The 21,483-nt window shown below is 32.6% G+C and overlaps 2 protein-coding genes and 1 non-coding gene across 3 annotated transcripts; 2 read left to right on the top strand and 1 right to left on the bottom strand.

Moving 5' to 3' along the window:
* Positions 1 to 2,004: 2,004 nt before the first annotated feature.
* On the bottom strand, positions 2,005 to 3,943 carry LOC145578260 (putative F-box protein At1g49610). The gene is made up of 3 exons (XM_081635615.1): positions 2,753 to 3,943; positions 2,494 to 2,667; positions 2,005 to 2,313 (listed from the first exon to the last, which is right to left on the bottom strand). Exons 1-3 carry the CDS (start codon positions 3,941 to 3,943, stop codon positions 2,005 to 2,007), a joined length of 1,674 nt encoding a protein of 557 aa, XP_081491741.1.
* Positions 3,944 to 13,507: 9,564 nt separating this feature from the next.
* On the top strand, positions 13,508 to 14,308 carry LOC145578259 (uncharacterized). The gene has a single exon (XM_081635614.1). The coding sequence runs from the start codon at positions 13,508 to 13,510 to the stop codon at positions 14,306 to 14,308; it is 801 nt and encodes a 266-aa protein (XP_081491740.1).
* A 7,014-nt stretch (positions 14,309 to 21,322) lies between these two features.
* TRNAD-GUC (transfer RNA aspartic acid (anticodon GUC)) lies at positions 21,323 to 21,394 on the top strand. Its single transcript has one exon. It is a non-coding gene; the product is annotated as a tRNA-Asp (tRNA).
* The last annotated feature ends 89 nt before the right edge of the window (positions 21,395 to 21,483 follow it).

The raw sequence follows: 21,483 nt of genomic DNA, 5'->3' as shown, positions 1-21,483 counted from the left end.
TCTTTAATACTTGCAACAAAGCCTTGTAACACGTATTTTGAGGTTGAGATTATATAACATAAACGACCAAATAAATAAATTAATCAAAACAATTTTTATCCTTCTTCTTATCCTAATTCGTTTACCTTCACTAATCGTCGCCTAAAGGTTATGTTGCAAGTAAAAGAAAATAGAGAAAGTATTAATGTATTTTATGAACAAACTGCATGTAATGACTATGAGCGGAAATAAAACAAGATGCATATGCTCATTAATTGTTAGTTGTTACTAGATGTCTAGATTAGAAAAAGGAGAAATGATACTTTGTTGCTTAGCTTATTGCATACAGCTCCTATGGTCGGAAATATGCCACCAGCAAGCTAAGTACTGAGAATTATGGAAACTGTCAAGGAAAAGATACTGTAAAATCAGAAAAATATAGAATGAAAAGCTGTGACGTGTTTAGAACATTGTCTTAGAAGACAAAATTCACCACCGAGTACGTTGTTGCGGAACTAGAACGTCAATTATGACTTGGCCCATTAAAGGTAGCCCCACCACACAACGCACGTGCCACGAACTCAAACTGAACCGGCCAGACCACAGCGCGCAGAGATGCACCCTTCTAGCCCACAACAATAGGGAAAGCACTTCAAACATCAATGTACAAACACACATATTTAAACCAAGTAAAGCCTTCCTTATCTCACCAATGTGGGACAAAGAGTTCTCCTCCAAAAATAATAAACTTCCTTTGCATTATTTCCAACAAGAATTAATTAATGATTCAGGTTAACCAACCCAAATCATTTTGGAACTAAGGCTTTGTCGTTATAATTACATGCGAGAATTGGCAACAGCCTCTCAAGTGCATTAAGAAAAAGGCTGCAATCGTAAAAGAAATTTTGTGGTTCGTTCTGGTCTTATGGACTAACATAGTAACAGATACACTCTAATGTCTTTAGTATTGTCTCACATTTTGTTTGATAATACAAGTAAGTGATACTAGTAAGCAGTGTAGTAACTGTAATGAAAATGTACACAAATTTGTAAGAGAAATTAATATCATCCATTCCAATGATAATGTACATAAATTATTGATGCTTGAAATATCATCTTTAGGTCTATCGATCTCCATTTCTCACAACACCGAGAGTTGCGAAATGGAATGCCTCATACAGAGGCATAATCACCCAAATTTAGTTAAAAGAATAACCAATTCAAGTGCGAAATTTCCTATTATCAGATAATGCGATTGCAATTAAACCCTGCGCAATCTTTAAATACAAAGTACAATACTTCATTCGATATATAAAGGATTACACTACCAAGCAAATTATGATGGTTTGAGAGATTATATTATATCTAACTGCTACTATACAGTATACACTACTAATTCCTAATCAGTGTATCTAAATCCATTAAATTAAATATTGAACAAATTTGGTCATCGAGTATAGCATTAATGTAGTGATTGTAGAGAAGAGGCCTACGGTAGGATTTTAAATCTTCGATATGCTTAATATGTGAGAATTTAGTCGTTGTGGTGGCCTTTGTGTTATTCATGTAAACTTGGAATACTCAAAGCTAAAGTCAATTTTACAAAAATATATTTCATCGCAATTTTAAACAACACACAAGCACTGATAAGATTTTACAGCAAGAAATTTAGCTTTCGACAAAAAACAAGATTACTCTAGCAGAGAGAGGCATACCCAAGTAATGATAAACTAGAAACCAGCAAAAGTTATAAATAAGATGAAATTCATCATATATGATTGACACAAATTGTCAAATAAGATTCGAATAAATTTAACATGTAACCCCAACAACATGCATGTCACATGTAAAGAGGATACACAAATATGAGCATTCATAAAATCCAGTATAAATGCAATGCTCCTTGAGACCTTGACTACATAAAAATTTCAAACATTAAAAGAAGTTGGATGAAAAAAGTTCAACAAATAAATGATACTTATTGCCCCAACAACGGGTCTACAGCCACCAACACTGAGAGAGTCATCACTCGATAAGGATTTTGGCATGAGGTGAGGACCGCGGAAAGCTCAGCAATTCACTGATTATTCCAGAGAAATCTTCCCCTTGGCCAGAATCTGATCTCCGCCTATCATAATTATTGCCCTTTGATTTAGAGAAGGTCATCGTCTCCAAGCCTTTGGCATGTTGTAACAAAAACTTTGCAAATTCGGGCACATTTTCATTAAAGCCAATAAACTCAACAGTCTTCAGACACTTAGATAGCAGTTTCTTCGATTCCCAGTAGTTATTGGCATCGAAATTCCATATCTCCCCAGGACCTCCTTCGTATTCCTGCATAATAAAAACAAGTCCACATATATCACCAACTTTTAATATTGTACCATATAGATTAGACTATCATGTACTCGTACTAGTATTAAATTAAATGTATGGCACTTCCAAAAAAAAGAAATATGCGTGTAAACAAAGAACGAAACAATCAGAGAAAAGATAGGAAAATTCAATAGTTACCTCATAATCATGAAAGCCAGACAAATCTACAACAAGCTTCTCTAAGTTGGGTGAAGATCGCAACAGACTATTAATCCCCGGGAATTCCTCTTCATATAGATCGATATCCAATGTCAAGTGCTTACACTGTAAAAATGGCGGAGAAAATTTCTGTAATTCAAGTGCTGAGAGAGCCTGAAAACATTCAAAAAAAAAAAAACATCGATTAGTATTACATATTGATTCCAATTTTGATCTAATATAAAGTTGGTAGCCTAACCTGAATTAGCCATGTTCCAAGTGTAAGATACATGACATGACGAATTTTGTTTAGAAGACCGGTCACCATGTCTTGATAGATATCGTCTACATTAATATTATTATCAATGGCTGTATCAGGATTAATATCATCGCCGTCCATTAAGAGTGCAAGACTGACAGTCAACAAGGCCGATAATAAATTCCTCAAACTTTGCAGCTTAATCCTCATACAATCAGTAAGTTCCAAAGAATGAAGATTGGGAGCATTAATCTCTAGGCATGTATTCGGATCAGGTTCATTTCCATAAGTACCTATTACGAGTCTTGTCAGAGTAGTTGAGTTGATATGGTTATACCCTCCGCAACCTCTTAATAACAGCGATTCCAGTTGTGGACTGCCCGCAAGAATCATTTGAATCACTTGATTATCGATAAAAGCATTTTCAATGGAAAGATCTCGGAGTGATCTCCAATTCACGGTAACCGCAGGAAAGATCTGGCAAGCAGTTAAGCTCAGTTTTTTTATTGATTCACATGAGTAAATTTCTGGCGTGAGCCAGTATGCACCAGGAGGCTCAACACAAAAATCCAAATCCAAGCAAAGCTCCTCGACATGCTTACGCACCAATTGACCAAGACAGAAGTTGATTGTCGGAGACATAAAGGCTGCAAAATATGATCTCAAGACAAACTTATGGATTGTACTAGACCTGTTGAGCATCATTGTTGATGTTATAAACTCGCTAAACATATCCAAAGTGTCATTGAACTCTTCAAACAGGAATTCAAGTTTGGTGGTGGAGGCCCAAGACCATCGCCACCTCTCTGACAGTATACTTGTTTTTATAGCATCCATCATTGGCATATATGATAGTATGTCTTCAACTATTGCATCTGGTAGTTCACTAATACGATCATTTCCTTCTACTTTCTCCTTTCCCTTCCCGCACTCTTCCTCCTTTTCCTCATCCTCCTCCTCCTCACTCTCTTCTTCCTCCTCCTCGCTGCTTTCTACTTTCTCCTTTCCCTTCGCGCACTCTTCCTCCTCCTCCTCCTCCTCATCCTCCTCCTCTTCCTCCATCTCGCTGCTTTCTACCTCCAAATCCTCACTTCCTTCTACCTCCAAATCCTCGCTTCCTTCTAACTCCCAATCCTCGCTTTCTCCAGCATTTTCCCAGTCGCTCATAGTCATATCACTGTCTGAATCCATGATCAGAGAGAGTAGTGTTCACCCTATGATGAAGATATTCAACAAGAAAAATAATTTAGTTAGTCAAATCAGTTAATACAATCAACTATATCAACGGCTAACAGCTAATTACCAAACATGGCCAAAATCAGTTATATTATAATCAAGCATAGTTTAAGCAACTAGAGGTGATCTATCTATATATAACAACGATTAACATAGAATATAAACAAATTCATTGAGGATTCGAGGTTGATTATCTTATATCAAAAAAAGATAACGAGCTCGAAGTTCACACTTTAGGAAATCAGCAATTAACATATATATGCTTCTTTTTCTTTTCTTTTTTTATATATCAATGTTTAGATAACATCTAATATAATTTATGAGGCCATTGAATTGCGTTAATGATATTCATTTATTTGTCGCAATTATAGCAATCAAAACCACATCCTTGTATAAATTGATTGTGTCAATTATAGCACACTGGAATACTTATGAAATTATGTATAATTAACGTTGTTCAACTTTGTAAAATTAAAATTAATCTAACATCAACCATGACAAAGATGACGTAAATCACAGCCACAGATCAATTGACATATTTTATCAAAACCACGCACAAACAAACAACTAGCAGATAACTCGAAACGAATGAGAGAAGTCATACCTTACGATTCACAAATGAAATTACCCGATCAAAATAAAAAAAAAAATCAATTAATAAACTACATTCAAACAACTCGATTGAAAATCGACATCTAGAGAACAGATAATTAGCCATAACCAAAAATTGCAGTAAAACCCTAATTTATATAAGCCATACAGATAACAAAGAATATAAGCAAATTCATTGAAGATTCGAGGTTGATTATCTTATATCAAAAAAAAGATAAAGAGCTCGAATACTCCGTATATGCATTTTTTTTTCATTTCTCTTTTTTAATACTCCGTATATAAATATTAATGTTTAGTTAAAATCTAATAGAATTTATGAGGCCATTGAATTTCATTATTGATATTCATTTATTTGTCACAATTATAGCAATCAAAACCACATCCTTGTATAACTTGATTTTATCCAAACAAATCAAGCACACTTGAACACTTATCAAATTATGTATAATTAACGTCGTCGTTCAATTCTGCAGAATTACAATTAATCTAACATCAGCCATGACAAAGATGACTACTTTATTTTTATAGCAAAATCAATTCATTAATTAATACCAAAACGAATACTTTATTCATCTATACTTGAATAAAAATGGTGACGCAAATCACAGCTACAGACTACAGATCAATTGACATATTTTATCAAAACCACAAACAAACAACTAGCAAATAACTCGAAACGAACGAGTCAACGAGAGAAGTCATACCTTACAATTCACAAATGAAATTGCCCAATATCAAGATAGGAAAATAAATAAATAAATAAATAATAATAATAATAATAAAAAAAAAAAAAAAAAATTACATCCAAATGACTCGATTGAAAATTGACACCTATAGATCAGATAAGTAGCCATAACCAAAAATTGCAGTAAAACCTTAATTTTTATAAGCCATACACATGCACGTCATTTGTTAGGGTTTCAGTTTTTTTTTTTTACAAAATTATATCAAAATCGAATTAATCAAACAACAACGATTGGAATTCTCAAAATTCATTTAATTATGTCGTTTTCCGTTGATCCATAAATTTGAGTGAGATAAAATTTACAAAATTCAATGAAATTTGACATTATATTAAAAAGCCCCTAAATTTCCGCACTAATATTAAACAGTGGAAAATAAAAAGATTGAATCTTGAATAAATAAAGGAAGTCAACATCAGAAATTATAAAATAAACAAAAAGAAATGGAGTGAAATTACCGTTTAGAGAGGTGATCAATTGACAATTGGGAGTCCTTTACTTGTTTTGTCGCTTCTCTCTCTTGTCTGCTTGTAAGAATGAGATGAAATGTAAAAACCTAATAGACAGCCGCATGTAATAAAATGACCTTATATATCAAGTTGCTAGGGTTCACACCTGGGTCCAAGGTGTCAAAAACCGACCCGAATTAGGCTAATCCGAAAGTGACCCAATTCAACTTCCACAATGGTTTATAAGCACTACCCCTAAATGCACGCAATGTGTGCTGTAGGTTAAAAAATTATTTACTTTAACTATTTTTTTCGATTTTATCACTTATATTTACTTCGTTGATAGAATACAAAGGTTAAATATAAAATAATATATGAAAATAAATATATTAATTTGTAAATACAAAAGGATAGATCATTGAGTTCGATTAACTGTATTTCTTCGTTGATATATGAGCTTCAATACTAATGCAAAGTGTAAAACAATACTCCGTATCAGTTTTACTAACATATAATCAAATATCAATTATATATGTAGTAATCGATTGATGGTATAGACATAAAATAAATTATATAATTATTTATTTCTGGATTTACTTCAAGTAATTGATTTTTATTTTATGAAAATTTTTGTCTATTGTTCTTTCCGGTGGCGATTACACATTTTAACGACTAAAATACACTTGTATATCCAATTATCCCATGTAGTGGCTTTGTATGAATTGAACCCTTTTCTCTTAATTACTAACATTTTGTTCTTTTGTGATTATCTCATTTCTAACATTTCATTTGAATAGAAGGAAAGTTCAAAGAAAATGTATTCTTGTGAGATTTGTAAATTTTATCTCGATATGTTGGTTTAAAAATATTATGTTTTAAAAATATTAATACATAATTAAATATGTTCCTGAAAATGACTTAGATTAAAATGATCAATAAAGGAAAAATGAAATAATCATTACAGAATGGAGGGCGAATCTAGTTAGGTTAATTAGATCTGCAGGTATTGAGCTTAGCAGTGCACGAGACATAAATAATGTTGTAAAAGTTTAATTAGGTATGTCGAATTCATAAGGAAAACACTTAACGACGAAAATACCATTATTGAAATGGTTAATAAATTCGTTTCCAAAAATATTAACATAGACAAAATCGCTTTTTCAATTTATTTTAAGAAACTTTTAATTGAAATTTTTAGCTTAGAATCTTACAGACTTATCAATCAATACTTATACTAAAAGACACACCTGCGATGACACGTGTCATCTCCTGGTGTGTCCTTAGTTTTTTTTCTTTTTTTTTTTAAAAAAATATTTTAATTAAGGAAACAAATCATTTACAAAAATCATACTTTTTTTGTACATATTCCATATTGACACGTAATAATTATTATATTTAAAATAAATTTATTCACACATCTTTCTAAAAAAAAATTGGGAAATATATACCAAAAATCAATATTTATAAATAATTAGTGACCTATTTTACAATAAAAAAAAATTGTTTTTCAGATTTTTTTGCCTACTTTGTTTTAGTTGTGTACTAGATGAAGCCCGTGCGATGCACAGTTTGTTTGAATTTTTTAAATATATATTTTTATGTGTTAAATTTTTTTATATATTTAGATAAAATTCTTGATATCAAAAGATAATATTTTATATTTAATTAATTTAAACTAGGAAAACTCATTCGCCAATTTTGCTTACGTGTCATTTAAATTATTTAATTATTCTACAGAAATTAATAATCTTGTATTTAATTGGCTACCACTAGAAATTTATTACCTTACATGCGCGCTGAAAAAATTAAATCCTACATGGCTCTCTAAAAACTCGGAAAAAAACTCCCCTATATATATATATATATATATATATATATATATATATATATAACACTAGCTTAGAACCCGTGCGATGCACTATTTATATAAAACCTATTTTAAATTTGTACATTTTAAAAATAAATTGCTATTATACATGAATACAAATAAGAATTACATATATTTTGTAATTTTAAATTTTTTTTATTTTCATCAAAATTATGATACAGTATCTGTTCAACGTTGTCTAATTCATAGTTCAATGTAGGAGGTCATTTATTAGTGTGCTATTTAAAATTGTTTCAATTTGAGAGTGAGGGATAGCTCAAGTGGTTAGAGCTTCCTTTCTGGTTTCAGGAAATACTGGGATCGATTCTCACCCCTGCCCTTGTGGCTCTCTAAACACCAAAAAAAATTGTTTCAATTTCCTACGATAAATTAATAGGTTTTAGTTGTAATATAGAAGCTTCCAATATTTAAATTTCAAAAATGTTAAATATGACAGCTCTACTAAAAAAGAAAAAAAAAATCATGACATCATCATTGCATTTAGAAGGAAATTTTTTTATTGAGAAAGCGACACGTGGGCAATGGTGACGTCAGCAACTTTTGTTTTAGTAATAGTTAATAGATGTGCTAAACTTGTTAAATAATTATATAAAATTCCTAATATCAAAAGATAATATTTTATATTTAATTAATTTAAACTGGAAAATCTCATTCGACAATTTTGCTTACGTGTCATTTAAGTTATTTAATTCTAAAAGAAATTAATAATCTCGTATTTAATTGGCTACTACTAAAATTTATTATCCTATATGGCGCACCGAAAAAATTAAATCCTACGTGGCTCTCTAAAAACTCGGGAAAAAATTCCCCTTTACATATATATATATATATATATATTAGATTAGATTGAAAGCTACAATTAAAAATTGCAAATATCAAATTAACATATCACATACTTTTATTATTTCTTGACTAATTTATGATTATAATATTTCTCAATCAATTATATATAACTATATATAAAGATCACCGTGCATGGCACGGAATCTAACCTAGTAGTGATACAATTTCACACAAGACTTAAACACGCAAATATAACACTAATTTGAGTAGGTTCAAATTAGGTCACGCGATTCATGATTAACTATCGTTGCAATTAACTTGTTTTTGTAGCTATATTTGCTAAAGGAACAAACACTTATACTAATAATTATTCCACTGGTTGGGCTAGATTATAGACACCATATCGTTAGGTGTTTATACTATTTAGGAGTGTCGAGCTATCGATTACATACTATAGTAAGTTTTTGCTGTAATGTCACACACTGCCATTTTAGCATTCTTCTCCAAAATTTTACAGCCATTTACCATTCGAGGTGTAGCCGTGTAAGTATATGATTTAAGGTTGATAGAATTACAATCTTCCAAAAAAATCGTTCATCAAATCTTCCCCTTCGAGGTGTAGTCATGTAGGCTATACATGCTTAAATGTTGATATTCCTAGCTAGATAAATAATATATTGTAATTCAAAGTAGGAAATGCCATGTACATGAAACAAGCTTGGACCTAATTCATTACACAAATTTTAGTTCAATTCAGTAAACATAATTTCAGTTTAATTAAGTAAAAATAAGTCCAGTTCAATAAAAATCAGTAATTTTAAAGAAGGAATATAACAGATAATCGATAAAATTAAATTCACTTCAGTAAAATTAATTTAAGTTCAGTAAAAATAATTTCAGTTCAATAAAAATGATTTCAGTTCAGCAACAATATTTAAGGTGAAATGAACAGGGCCTTACTTGTTTTTTTGTAGCTATATTTGCTTAAGGGAACATACACTTAGGCCCCGTACTTCACATCACTTTTTTTTTACTAAACTGAAATTATTATTACTGATTCTCTGTTATATTTCTTCTTTAAATTTATTGATTTTTACTAAACTGAAATTATTTGTGAAATGAACTTATTTTTACCGAACTGAAATTATTTTTGCTGAAATGAAATTATTTTTACTGAATAGTTTTTTTTTTAAGGTGAAGTGAACAAGGCTTTATACTAATATTCATTCCAGTGGCTGCGTTAGATTATAGACACCATATCTTTAAGTGTTAATTATTTAGGAGTGTCAAGCTATCGATTACATACTACAGTAAGTTTTTGTTGCAATGTCACACACTGCCATTTTAGCATATTCTTCTCCAAAATTCTATAGCTATTTACCATTTTGGTGTAACCGTGTAAGTATATGTTGTAATGTTGATAGAATTACAATCTTCCAAAGAAACCGGTTCATCAAATATTTCCTTTCGAGGTGTAGTCATGTAGGCTATGCTTAAATGTTGATATTCCTAGGATAAATACTATTGTTATTCTAAGTAGGAATTGTCATGTACATGAAAAGGAGCTTGAACCTAATTCATTATAATGTTATCATTTAACAATATTAGAGATCTCAATGCTTTTGTTTGCTTTTTTCGAATTCTTGATGAAGGGATATGAATTGTTCTTTTTTTGAAGACAAGAAAACGGGGATCAATTTATTAAATCAAGGTCCGCCAAAGTAAGCAAACTTTGAGGTATAGAGTCCGTAAAAAAAATTCTAAAGCATCACCTGTCTCCGATCCCATCTAGCAGCTAAATGAGCAACGGTATTCCCCGCCCGTCTTACATGAACACAAATAAAACTAACAAAATCAACACACATTCTAGTCTTCTAAAGATATTTTCATAAAATAAAAATAGAGGAGCAGCACCTTCATGACATTGCATTACCTAATAGCCTTCACCACCGAGAGAGAATCAAACTCAAGTATTACCTTAAAATGTCCCATATTTCTAGCAAGCTCGACACCATATCTCGCGGCAGCCGGTTCAGCCATTGTAGGGTCCCAAGAGCATTTCATTTTCTTCGTTCGTTGCCACAGCCAAAATCCTCCCACCATCATCCCTTATCACCACGCCAAAACACACCCCAGATTCTTTTGGCACATAAGCATCAACATTGACTTTTATATAACCCCTAGCAGGCGGCACCCACCCAGCATTAGAGAAGCTAATTGGAGCATTTACATGTCCTCCGACCTTGACATTATACTCCTTGTAGTCATTATAGAGTTTAACAAAACCTGCAGCTGCCATTGCTCCATCAAAATCAGCTCCCCCATCGAAGATTACCTTGTTTCTGCAGTGTCACATTGCCTACGCCAAGCACAAAAATTCTCGCAACTGTGCTTTGTCGACAGGGCCGACCCTCTTCTTGTGCAAACAGGCCTACTGCACAGGGCCTTCAATTTATAGGGCCCATTTTTACTTAAAGCCCACCCTAAAAAAAAATAAAAAAAATAAAAAAAAACTAAAGTCAGCCATTGTTATCTCCGCACTCCGCAAGCATTCCAAGCAATCAATTTACTTTTCAAATTCCAATCTACTTTCCATCAATCTACCTTCCATTTTCAATAATATCAAACTTTCCAAATTCCAATCTCCAATTTAATTTCATTACTTTGAATATGAAATTTCCATTAACCTTCTTATTTTACCCAAAAATAATTAGTAATTATCTCATTTTCCTCTTCCAATTTTCAATGGAAGAATTAATTTTTCAGTCTTTATCATTAATTCTCTTGATTTTCGTTTATTATATATATATATATATATATATATATATATATATATATATATATATATATATATATATATATATATATATATATATATATGATTATTATGATCTAATTGAATTTTAGATTTTTGAGGAATTTGTAAAATTGAAGTAAAAACTAACAATACTGTATGTTTTTTTTTACAGATTGAAATATACAAATTGTTCGATTTCTATTGTCAAGCAACGAATAGCAATTTTCAGCGCAGGGTGTCTGGGTATGATTGTGGTGTTTGATCGATACTGCTGGTCTTAGTGGTCTGCTAGACTTTTTAGGTTGTTTCTATCCTTTCAGAGTTCCAGCTTTTTTTTTTTTTTGTTAGTTAAATTTATAACTTGCCTGGTTACTAAATAATTGTCATACTTCTAATTATGCCTCCTATAACAAAAAAGTATAATTCTGGATATAAGAAGTGGAAGAAAAAGAAAAAATTAGAGGAATAATTAACTCAATCTCAAAGATGGGCTCTTGATAAATTTCTGATAAAAGAGCCCCAAGGTTGTTCTAAAAATCCAATTGTTGAGGATGTTAATGTTGAAACTGTTAATATGGAGAATGAAAATTATGATCCTGAGAATGTTAGTGATGAGCCATTGAAAATCTTGTTCTTGAAATTGGTCATGATGATGATTTCAATAATGTTCTTTGTTGGGGATTTTACACTTACAAGGGTCACAAAGAAAGCAAACAAAATAAACTGGTAAAATCTTCAAGGCGTGAACGGGATTTCGTGCCAGTATTTACGAACTCTAGGTTAAAAAGCTAAATAAAAGAAAGTCAAAAGAAAAGGCTTCCCAAAAGTATAATTCCGACCCTATACTACAACCGGGTATCACGAAAATTTACTTAGGAGATACAACGAAGAACAATTGCAATCACAAGTAGGATGATTACAATACAATGTAATTAAGCCTTTGGATTTATGATGATGATACTTAAACTTTGCAATATACTTTCAAGAAGAAAAAGGAATCTGACTTTTTCTCCTCTCAAAAAGTCTGTACACATATGTTCCAAAAGAACATATTTATATTAAAGGCAAATAACAAAGCTAAACCACTCAATTCTCACGAAAGAAACTAACGTTAACCATAAATTTCAAACATCCAAGACCCACGCTCGATCGGGACGGCCACCGCCCGACCAGGCAATTATGGACGTCGATCTCTGCAGCTTCTCGCGCCCAATCGGGCGATGGTAGCCCGATCGAGCGAAAACCCAGCAGAATTTGTGTCTCGTTCTCGCGCCCGGTAGGGCGGCGGCTGCCCGACTGGGCGGTGGAGCAAGTACCAGAAGCAGCCTCGCGCCCGATCGGGCGGCTACCGACTAGACCGGGCGGCTAAGAGGGTGGCAGAACTCCAGCCCTTTTGCTTCCTATTAATTGAGCTTTCTCCCTTTAAACCAAGGTTCTTCATTCAACCTTTTTACCAAGGTTAATTACTCTTATTATTTGCTTTAATAATCTTATTTAATTAACTTACAACACCATTGCCTAAGTAAATTAATTATTAACTTGAAATTTGTCTAAATTCTCAAAATTATTCAACAATCCTCCCCCATTTTAAGAATTAAACTAGACACATTACAAAAACACATCATCATCACAAAACAATCTCATGCATAAATGAAAGTGTACAAAGACTTGAACTTCCACTTAGTGCAACATACAATTCAAGAATCCGTATCCATTTGGTATCGTAAAACGTTTGAACCAAAAGCAACACATATTGGAAATTTGAAGATGTTACACACACAAGATTAATTACTTAAATACATATTAACTTGACACTATAAGCCATGTGTCCATATCTATTCATAAGTATTTGAAGATGTTACACACACAAGATAATGCTAATGACAATGTAGAAGAAGCAAATAAATCTGAATTTTTGTTTGACATATTTGATCCTAGAAATTAGGATGCTCTTGATTCTAGAATGATAGATATAATAGTGACAAAAGGTCCTTAAAGAGATTTTTCAATTGTGAAGGGCCCTAAAGATAAATTCTCTAGATGCTTTACGGCTAATTTGTATACTAGAGTTTTATCAAATAGGGAAAAATGTGATAGAGATTGGCTTGTCTATTCTAAAGAACTCGATAGAGTATTTTGTTTTTGTTGTAAAGTCTTTAAAAAAGGGATTGGTAGAGGCCTATTAACAAACGAGGGCTTTGGTGATTGGGCACATGTTGGTGAGAGGCTTAGGGACATGAGACGGGCATGGAACATGTTAAGAATATGACCACTTGGTATGTGTTGCGTCTAAGGCTCCAAAAGAATGAAACTATTGATAAAACTGTTCAAAATTTGATTGAGAAAGAAAAGGAGCACTGGAAAAAGGTTTTGAAAAGAATTATATCTATAGTAAAATTCCTTGCTAAACATACTTTGCCCTTTCGTGGTACTAATGAAAAATTGTATCAAGATAACAATGGCAATTTTTTGGGTTTAATTGAAATGCTAGCAGAGTTTGATCCCATTATCCAAGAACATGTTAGACGTATTACAAATGATGAAATTCACGTTCATTATCTTGGACATAGAATCCAAAATGAGCTAATACTTTTGCTTGCTTCTGCCATCAAAACAGAAATCATTAAAAAAATCAAACAAGCAAAGTATTTCTCAATTATGCTTGATTGTACACCCGATATTAGTTACCAAGAGCAAATGTCTTTGATCATTAGATTTGTGGATGTGTCTTCAAACTCTGTTAGCATTGAAGAATCCTTTTTAGGATTTTTAAATGTGAATGATACAACTGGCCAAGGACTTTATAATGTTTTGCAAAATGAATTGAAAAATCTTGATCTTGACATATTTGATGTGAAGGGACAAGGTTATGATAATGGATCAAATATGAAAGGAAAACATCAAGGTGTGCAAAAAAGATTTTTAGACTTAAATCCAAGAGCCTTTTATACTCCTTGTGGTTGTTATAGTTTAAATTTGGCATTGTGTGATATGGCTAACTCATGCTCTAAAGCAAGAGATTTTTTTGGAGTTATTCAACGCATTTAGACAATCTTTGCCAATTCTACAAAACAATGGGACATTTTGAAAGATAATGTAAAAGGTTTGACACCAAAACCTTTGTCACCCACTCAATGGGAGAGCCACGTAGAAAGTGTCAAAGCTATTAAATATTAATTGGCTGATTTTAGAGAGGCTTTACTTGAATTGTCAGAAAAAGATCTTGATTCAAAAATTCAAAGTGAAGCTAAATCCTTAGCAACTAATGAGCTTGGTGATTTTGAATTCTTGATGGCAATAGTCATTTGGTTTGATATTTTATTTGTGATAAATAATGTCAGTAAAATATTGCAATCAAATAATATGTTTATTGATGTTGCTATGGGAAAAATAAAAGGACTGATTTCATTTTTCAAAGAATACAGGAAAACTGGTTTTCACAAGGCAATGAATATTGCTAAGCTAATTGCTATTGAATTGGATGTTGATCCAATATCCCCTCAAAGACGTATAATTAGGAGAAAAATGCAGGTGGATGATAATAGAAATACTCCATCAGTGGAGTTATCTGGAGAGGATTCTTTTAGAATTAATTATTTTCTTTATCTTGTTAACCAAGCTGTTGTTTCTCTAAACAATAGATTTGAGCAATATGAAGAGTATGAACGTATATTTCGTTTTATGTTTAGCTCTCACAGGTTGCAATCATTGGATGAGGCAATGTTGAAGTCATGTTGCAGTCATCTGGAACTTGCTTTGAAGTATAATGAGCAATCTGATATTTGTGGGAATGATTTGTTTGTGGAGCTAAAGCTATTAAGATATATTGCCTGATGAAAAAGAAAGACCCATTGATATATTAAAGTTTTTGAAAGGTTTAGATTGTTTTCCTAATACAACTATTGCGTATAGAATTATATTAACTATACTTATGACTGTTGCTTCTGCAAAAAGAAGCTTTTCTAAATTGAAGTTGCTGAAAACGTACCTACGATCTACTATGCTACAAGAAGGCTTAATGGATTAGCATTAATAGCGATCGAAAATGATCTGTTGGAGACGATACAATATGAAGACTTGGTTGATGAATTTGCTTCCAAAAGTGTTAGAAGAAAAGCTCTTTTTAAATAACTTTAAGGTTTAGATTAGTATGAAGTTGTATATGATGCTGTTAATTATTCAAATAATAGTCTGAATACATAAGATTTCTTTTATAAAGTGTGTATATATATATATATATATGTATATATATATATATATATGCATATATATATATATATATATATATATATATATATATATATATATATATATATATATATATATATATATATATATATATATATATATATATAATATGATATTATTTTTTATATAATATTTAAGTATTATAATTTTTTTTTTCCGTTAGGGCCCCATTTTATAGTTTAGAACAGGGCCCTGAAATTTAACGGGATGGCCCTGTTTGTCGAGCTTCTCCACCAACCAACACAACAGCTCAATGAAAAAGTGAGTACAAAATTGTTTCACAGGCAGCCCTAAACACCGAGCAAGCACTCGTGGGACGAATATGACGAGCAAACAACACATCCATCAGATCACCCCCAATGATCCTTTACACGCCCTCCAGACAAAATGGCGTAATTTTGGCGGACCCTCAATCTTCCAGACTTCTCTCCAGAGCTCATGTTCTCTGTCCCCGTGCATCAGTTCCCGGGTTCTTACCTTACCTATATTCTTCCCAACCAGTAAGCAAACTTGACCGAAAAAAGACCATCTTTGGTATGCCACCAGAATCTCCTATCTCTAGTCCAAGTATTCGACAGAAGGATATTAATTATCGCCTTAGAGTCATCCTCAGAGAAAGTTGCAGCAAGTAAATCATAATTCCAGCACTTATTATCAAAATCAATAAGCTCACACACTCTTAAATCAATGTCACAATAAAGTTGGGGAGTCGAGATCGATAGAATGAGTATCATCTTGCAGTAGCCAGACGACGAAGATGACTCCAATTTGTTCATACGGTCAATATAATTATGTTTGTCCAACATTTATAACACTATATTGGTTAGCCTTTTCCGGGACATATGGCATGATTCAAAATCCAATTTGAATTATACAAATCATCATCAACAATCAAACAAGCTTTCCAAGAGTCTAAGATCAAGTTATCCCACAGACTAGATCAAGTATACCTTAGCTTAGTCCTTGGGGCAATGTTTCGTCGAGACTTGCATTCTCTTCAATTCTCGACAATCAAATAAACATCTCAAAATAGTGCACAACACAAAAGCAAAAGAACATAATTCGAAAAGCAAACAAAAGCAACAATGCAGTTAAAACTAAACCAAGCCTAAACCATGTCACGACCTTAGAACGAATGTGACCAGCACAACAAAAACCCGTGTCTAGTTGATTTGAATCACAGCAGATGGGGAGGACCTTGGGAGGTTCGACAGCATGTGAAAGAGTGAGAGTGCAGCAATTGTATCCATCCCCAATTTCTGGTCTGGTACGCCTTGTTTATCATCGTACATATTTGTATATATAGACAATTTCTCCAGCACTTTTGCACGTCTCAAGAGGTACGCCAAAAAATCGTAAATTATTTTACCACCCTTCAGACGAGGATTTAGGTTAATAATCTTCACTGTCTTAAGGTGTTGTAGACCTTTCATTTTTATAAATTTGGGATAAGTGACGTTATCATACATCACCTGCATACAATAGGATGAAATAGCGACATTATAAATATAGTTACAGTATATAAGCTATGTATGTACATACTTCTTCCATCTGGAGACGCACTAGCTCTCATAAGATGTCCGTGAAATTGTCAAATTTCCTAAAATAGAATCAGGTTACTCTTTATACCCATGTTAAATGGTATACATGGTACAAAGTAGGATAGAAATAAGAAAACTATTACACCGTAGAATTACCAAAAAAGGAAAAAAAGTGTATCATAGAAAAGAAACACAATGAGAAGAATCATACTCTTTTAGACGATGAAGTCCACATGTTGATCGTCAACTTCTCTAGCTTGGGGCAATTATTAAGCATGGTTGCTATTCCGTGGAGTTCCCATTTCTTTAGGTTGATATCCAAAGTAAGACTCACACAATTTGGAAACAAATAAGGCAATGCTTCATTAAGAGAACCTACATATTGTCCAACTATTAAAATGAATCAAAGTCATATATATAATCACAAAGGCTCTAATCTCTTCACGTATTATATGCTCAATTGAAATTATTTTTACTGAAATTATCTGATTCTTTTTTAACTCAAATTAATTTTACTAAATTATTTGCTAAAAACTAAATTAATTTTAGGAAATTTTGACAATTACCACCTTCTGTTATGTCCATTTTAGCAATTACCACCTTCTATTTTTTTTTGAAAATTACCACCTTCTATTTTCAAAAACATCAAAAGTTACCACCTTCTTGTCCCCCAACTACCACGTGACGTCATTTTGGACCCATTCTTTCCCTTTTCTCCCTATTTCCCTCACATTTCTCATTCCTATTTGGATTCTCATCTCCCATTTCACTTTTTTTCCCCAAACCACCAATAAGTGTTCGTCAATTTTGATTTGGAGGAGTGAATTGAAGTGTTTTTGATTGTTTGGGGGAAAAGAAGTGAAAGGGGGGATGGGAATCGAGTTAGAAATGAGAAATGTGAGGGAAATAGGGAAGAAATGGAAAGAATAAGCCCAAAATAACGTCACGTGGTAGTTGAGGGGCAAGAAGGTGGTAACTTTTGATGTTTTTGAAAATAGAAGGTGGTAATTTTCAAAAAAAAAAATAGAAGGTGGTAATTGCTAAAACGGACATAACAGAAGGTGGTAATTGTCAAATTTTCCTTAATTTTACAATAATTTAATTATTTTTGCTGAGCTTAAATTATTTTAACTAAATTTTGATTAATTTTATTAGTTGTTGTTTCTTTGAAGTCGTTATTGATTTGTTTAATTATATTTACGGGACTTTACTTATATAACTAAATAAAATTGAAATATACTAACCTGGATGCACCAACTTCCGAAAGTGAGTTTTTTGACATTTTGAACACTACTAAGAAAGGTCCTCACCATAGTAACCCTCTCCTCAACATCATCCTTTTCATAAGGTCGATCATCATCATTGTAATTCATTCGATCAAACGACGATGTATTTCCTTCCTTGAATGTTGCCTCCATCAAGGAAGATAAATTCTTAAACACAACCTTCTTGTAACACATAAACTTAGAAACAACCAAGGAGTTTAAGGAAAGGAGCTGAAACTCTTAGCTTATTACCCACTTCATTACAACGAAATCTACAATTATCAAGTACCAAAACCTTCAATTTATTAGAGAAGGTATCTAAGTTATTAATCCCATCACAATGAACCAATTTCAAGCACTCTAAAAGCGGACAACCCATCATTATTTTTGCCAATACTTTATCATCCAAACTAGTATCTTTCATCAACAAAGTCTTCAACGACGACCAATCAATCGAGCTTTTGCAATCCGAAAACTCTCAATTTCTTATACTCAAGCTTGTCAAAACCTTATTTTCAAACAAGAATCTAGGCAACACATACCTTATCTGATGATGTCCGGGGTGTAGAATAAAGAGCAATTCAAGGTCTTTAACCTTACGTGTAAGCGCGAAAGCAACCCAAGTATCCACTTTAGGTTTACCATGGTTGGCAAAGAACTATTGTAACCAAACTTTTGAAGCGGAGTTTCATAGTGAAAAGCAACGCAAAATCTGTCGATGTTTTGGAAATTGAACCTGACTAAAGTTGCATCCACAAAAGAGACATACTTGGATACGGATACATTGGGGTAATTATGTTCACGGAAAACGAGAGAGCGAAGGGAGGACCTAAGAGGAGCCCAGCGCTTAGAGAGGGAGGGCGCGGTGTAAACCGCGTCGCATGCCGGTAGAAAACTTAGTATATGGAGGAGAATTGCGTCTGGTAATTCACTTATTCGATCGATCTTGGTTGACCTTTTTAACCGGGGTTTCTTTCGATTGTTGGTGGCCATTCGGGATTCCTCCCAACTTTCAAAACTAAGAACGAAGGTTTAATTAGGGTTTATGAATGTCTGTCGTATATATGAATAAAATAAGTTACAAATATTTATATTAAGGTTGTCAAATGGGTCGTGTCGTGTTCGATTTGTGTTCGTGTCGATGTTAAACGGGTTGAAAACCCTTGACTCAAATCTAACATGTTGATTAAACGAGTTGAAAACCCTTAAGTCAACCCTAAGTCGTTTATTAAACGGGTTACCTGAATAACCTTTTACCCACATGGCCACATAGTACGCAATAAACTAATTAATATTCAATTCAAAAATAAAAAGGATAGACATCATTAATTCATTAAGATACTATACTACAACAGTTTAAAGTTAGTGTTTTAGCAAAAGATCCTATAAGGGTTTTAAACTAGTAGTTTTAACAATACAACCATCCAAGTTAATCGCCAAATTAGATTTTAGGGGTGTCCATTATTCGGATAAAAACCGAAATCCAACCCAATCCAAATCGAATTATCAATTCGGATCGGATTCAAGCTTTAATTCAGATCGGATCTGATTGAATTTTTTTGAAAATTTGGGTTTTCGGATCGGATCGGATTGATCTTGTTTGGATAAAAAAACCGAAATACTCCGTAACCGAATTATGAAAACGTTATTTTACAAAAAAAAAAAAAATTGTTAATATTAATCATGTTAAACTATGTTTATGATTATAATAATTTTAATCATGTAAACTATGTTTTCAATACTTGTATAAATCATATACTACTATACTTTCAAGAATTGATATTTTATTTGCAATTTTATTTTTATAATCGTATTAGGCCCAAAAAAATTAGCAACATGTTTTAATTCGGATTGGATCCAAATAACTGAATTATAATTCGGATTGGATCGGATTGGATTTGGTAAGTAATTCGTATCGAATTGGATTTGAATATTAAAAACCGAAATTTATTTCGGATCGGACTGGATTTGGGCTAAATCCAAACCAAAAACCGAATGGACACCCCTATTAAATTTTAATTTACAAAAGATAAACATTATAATTTTTTCGCCAAATTAACCACCAAAAAATTACCAAAATGTATAAATGGCAGTGTCAAGGTAATTAACAAAATTACAAGTTTTGATTAAAAAAATTCAGTTTTTTTACTACTTAGGGCTTGTTCACATTTACTGAACTGAGCTTAACTGAACTGATTGGAGCTGAACTGATTAGAGCTGAACTAAACTAAGCTGAAATGAATATTTTATGAGAGAAGGAAATTAGGAGTTGAACTGAACTGACCTAAGCTTAAATGAATATTTTTTGAGAAAAGGAAATTAGGAGCTGAACTGAACTGATTGGAGCCGAATTGAACTGAGCTGAAATGAATATTTTATGAGAGAAGGAAATTAGGAGCTGAACTGAACTGAACTGAAATTAGGTTGAAGTAAACAGACCCTTAATTAATAGTTGTGTGTCAGGTTCGGGTTGAAGGGTTGTTGTTCAACCTATTTATATAATCGGGTTATGTATGTCGGTTTCGGGTTGAAAATTTCAACACAAACTTAACCCGTTTAATTTCGTATTGACCCATTATGTAAACGGGTCAAGAAATCTGGATCCAAATCCGCTTATTTCGTGTCGGGTTACCGTATCGTGTTAGCTTTTGACAGCCCTAAATATTACTCCCTCCGTTTTTAAAAATTTACTCCACTTTCCTTTTCCAACCGATTTTAAATACTTGATCCATTTCCTAATTTGAAAAGCTTTTACAATATTTAATTAATTTCTCTCACCAAGTGGATCCAACAATATTAATTCCATATTATCTCCTTCAATTCTCTCAACTACTTTTGGTTTTTTACAAAAAAAAATTCTTTCACCAACCCCACTACCTCCATATTTTATTACTTTCTCTTATTTCTCCTAAAAATCCGCGCATGGAAAAATTGAACAAGTATTTAAAAACGGAGGGAGTATTCGTAACATTCGCTATGGCAAATATATACAAAATCTTATCAAACAAGTCGTTGTAGTATAGTGGTAAGTATTCCCGCCTGTCACGCGGGTGACCCGGGTTCGATCCCCGGCAACGGCGCACTTTTTAGATCTCTCTTTTTTATTCTAAGAAGGTTTAAAATTTGCGAGTTCCAACACGACGTATAAAACCCTCCAAAATCGCGCCTT

Source organism: Chenopodium album, chromosome 14, assembly GCF_948465745.1.
Source record: "Chenopodium album chromosome 14, dcCheAlbu1.1, whole genome shotgun sequence".
Lineage (NCBI taxonomy): Eukaryota > Viridiplantae > Streptophyta > Magnoliopsida > Caryophyllales > Amaranthaceae > Chenopodium > Chenopodium album.
Note: the sequence above shows the minus strand (reverse complement) of the source record. Positions and strands in the feature narration are given on the sequence as shown.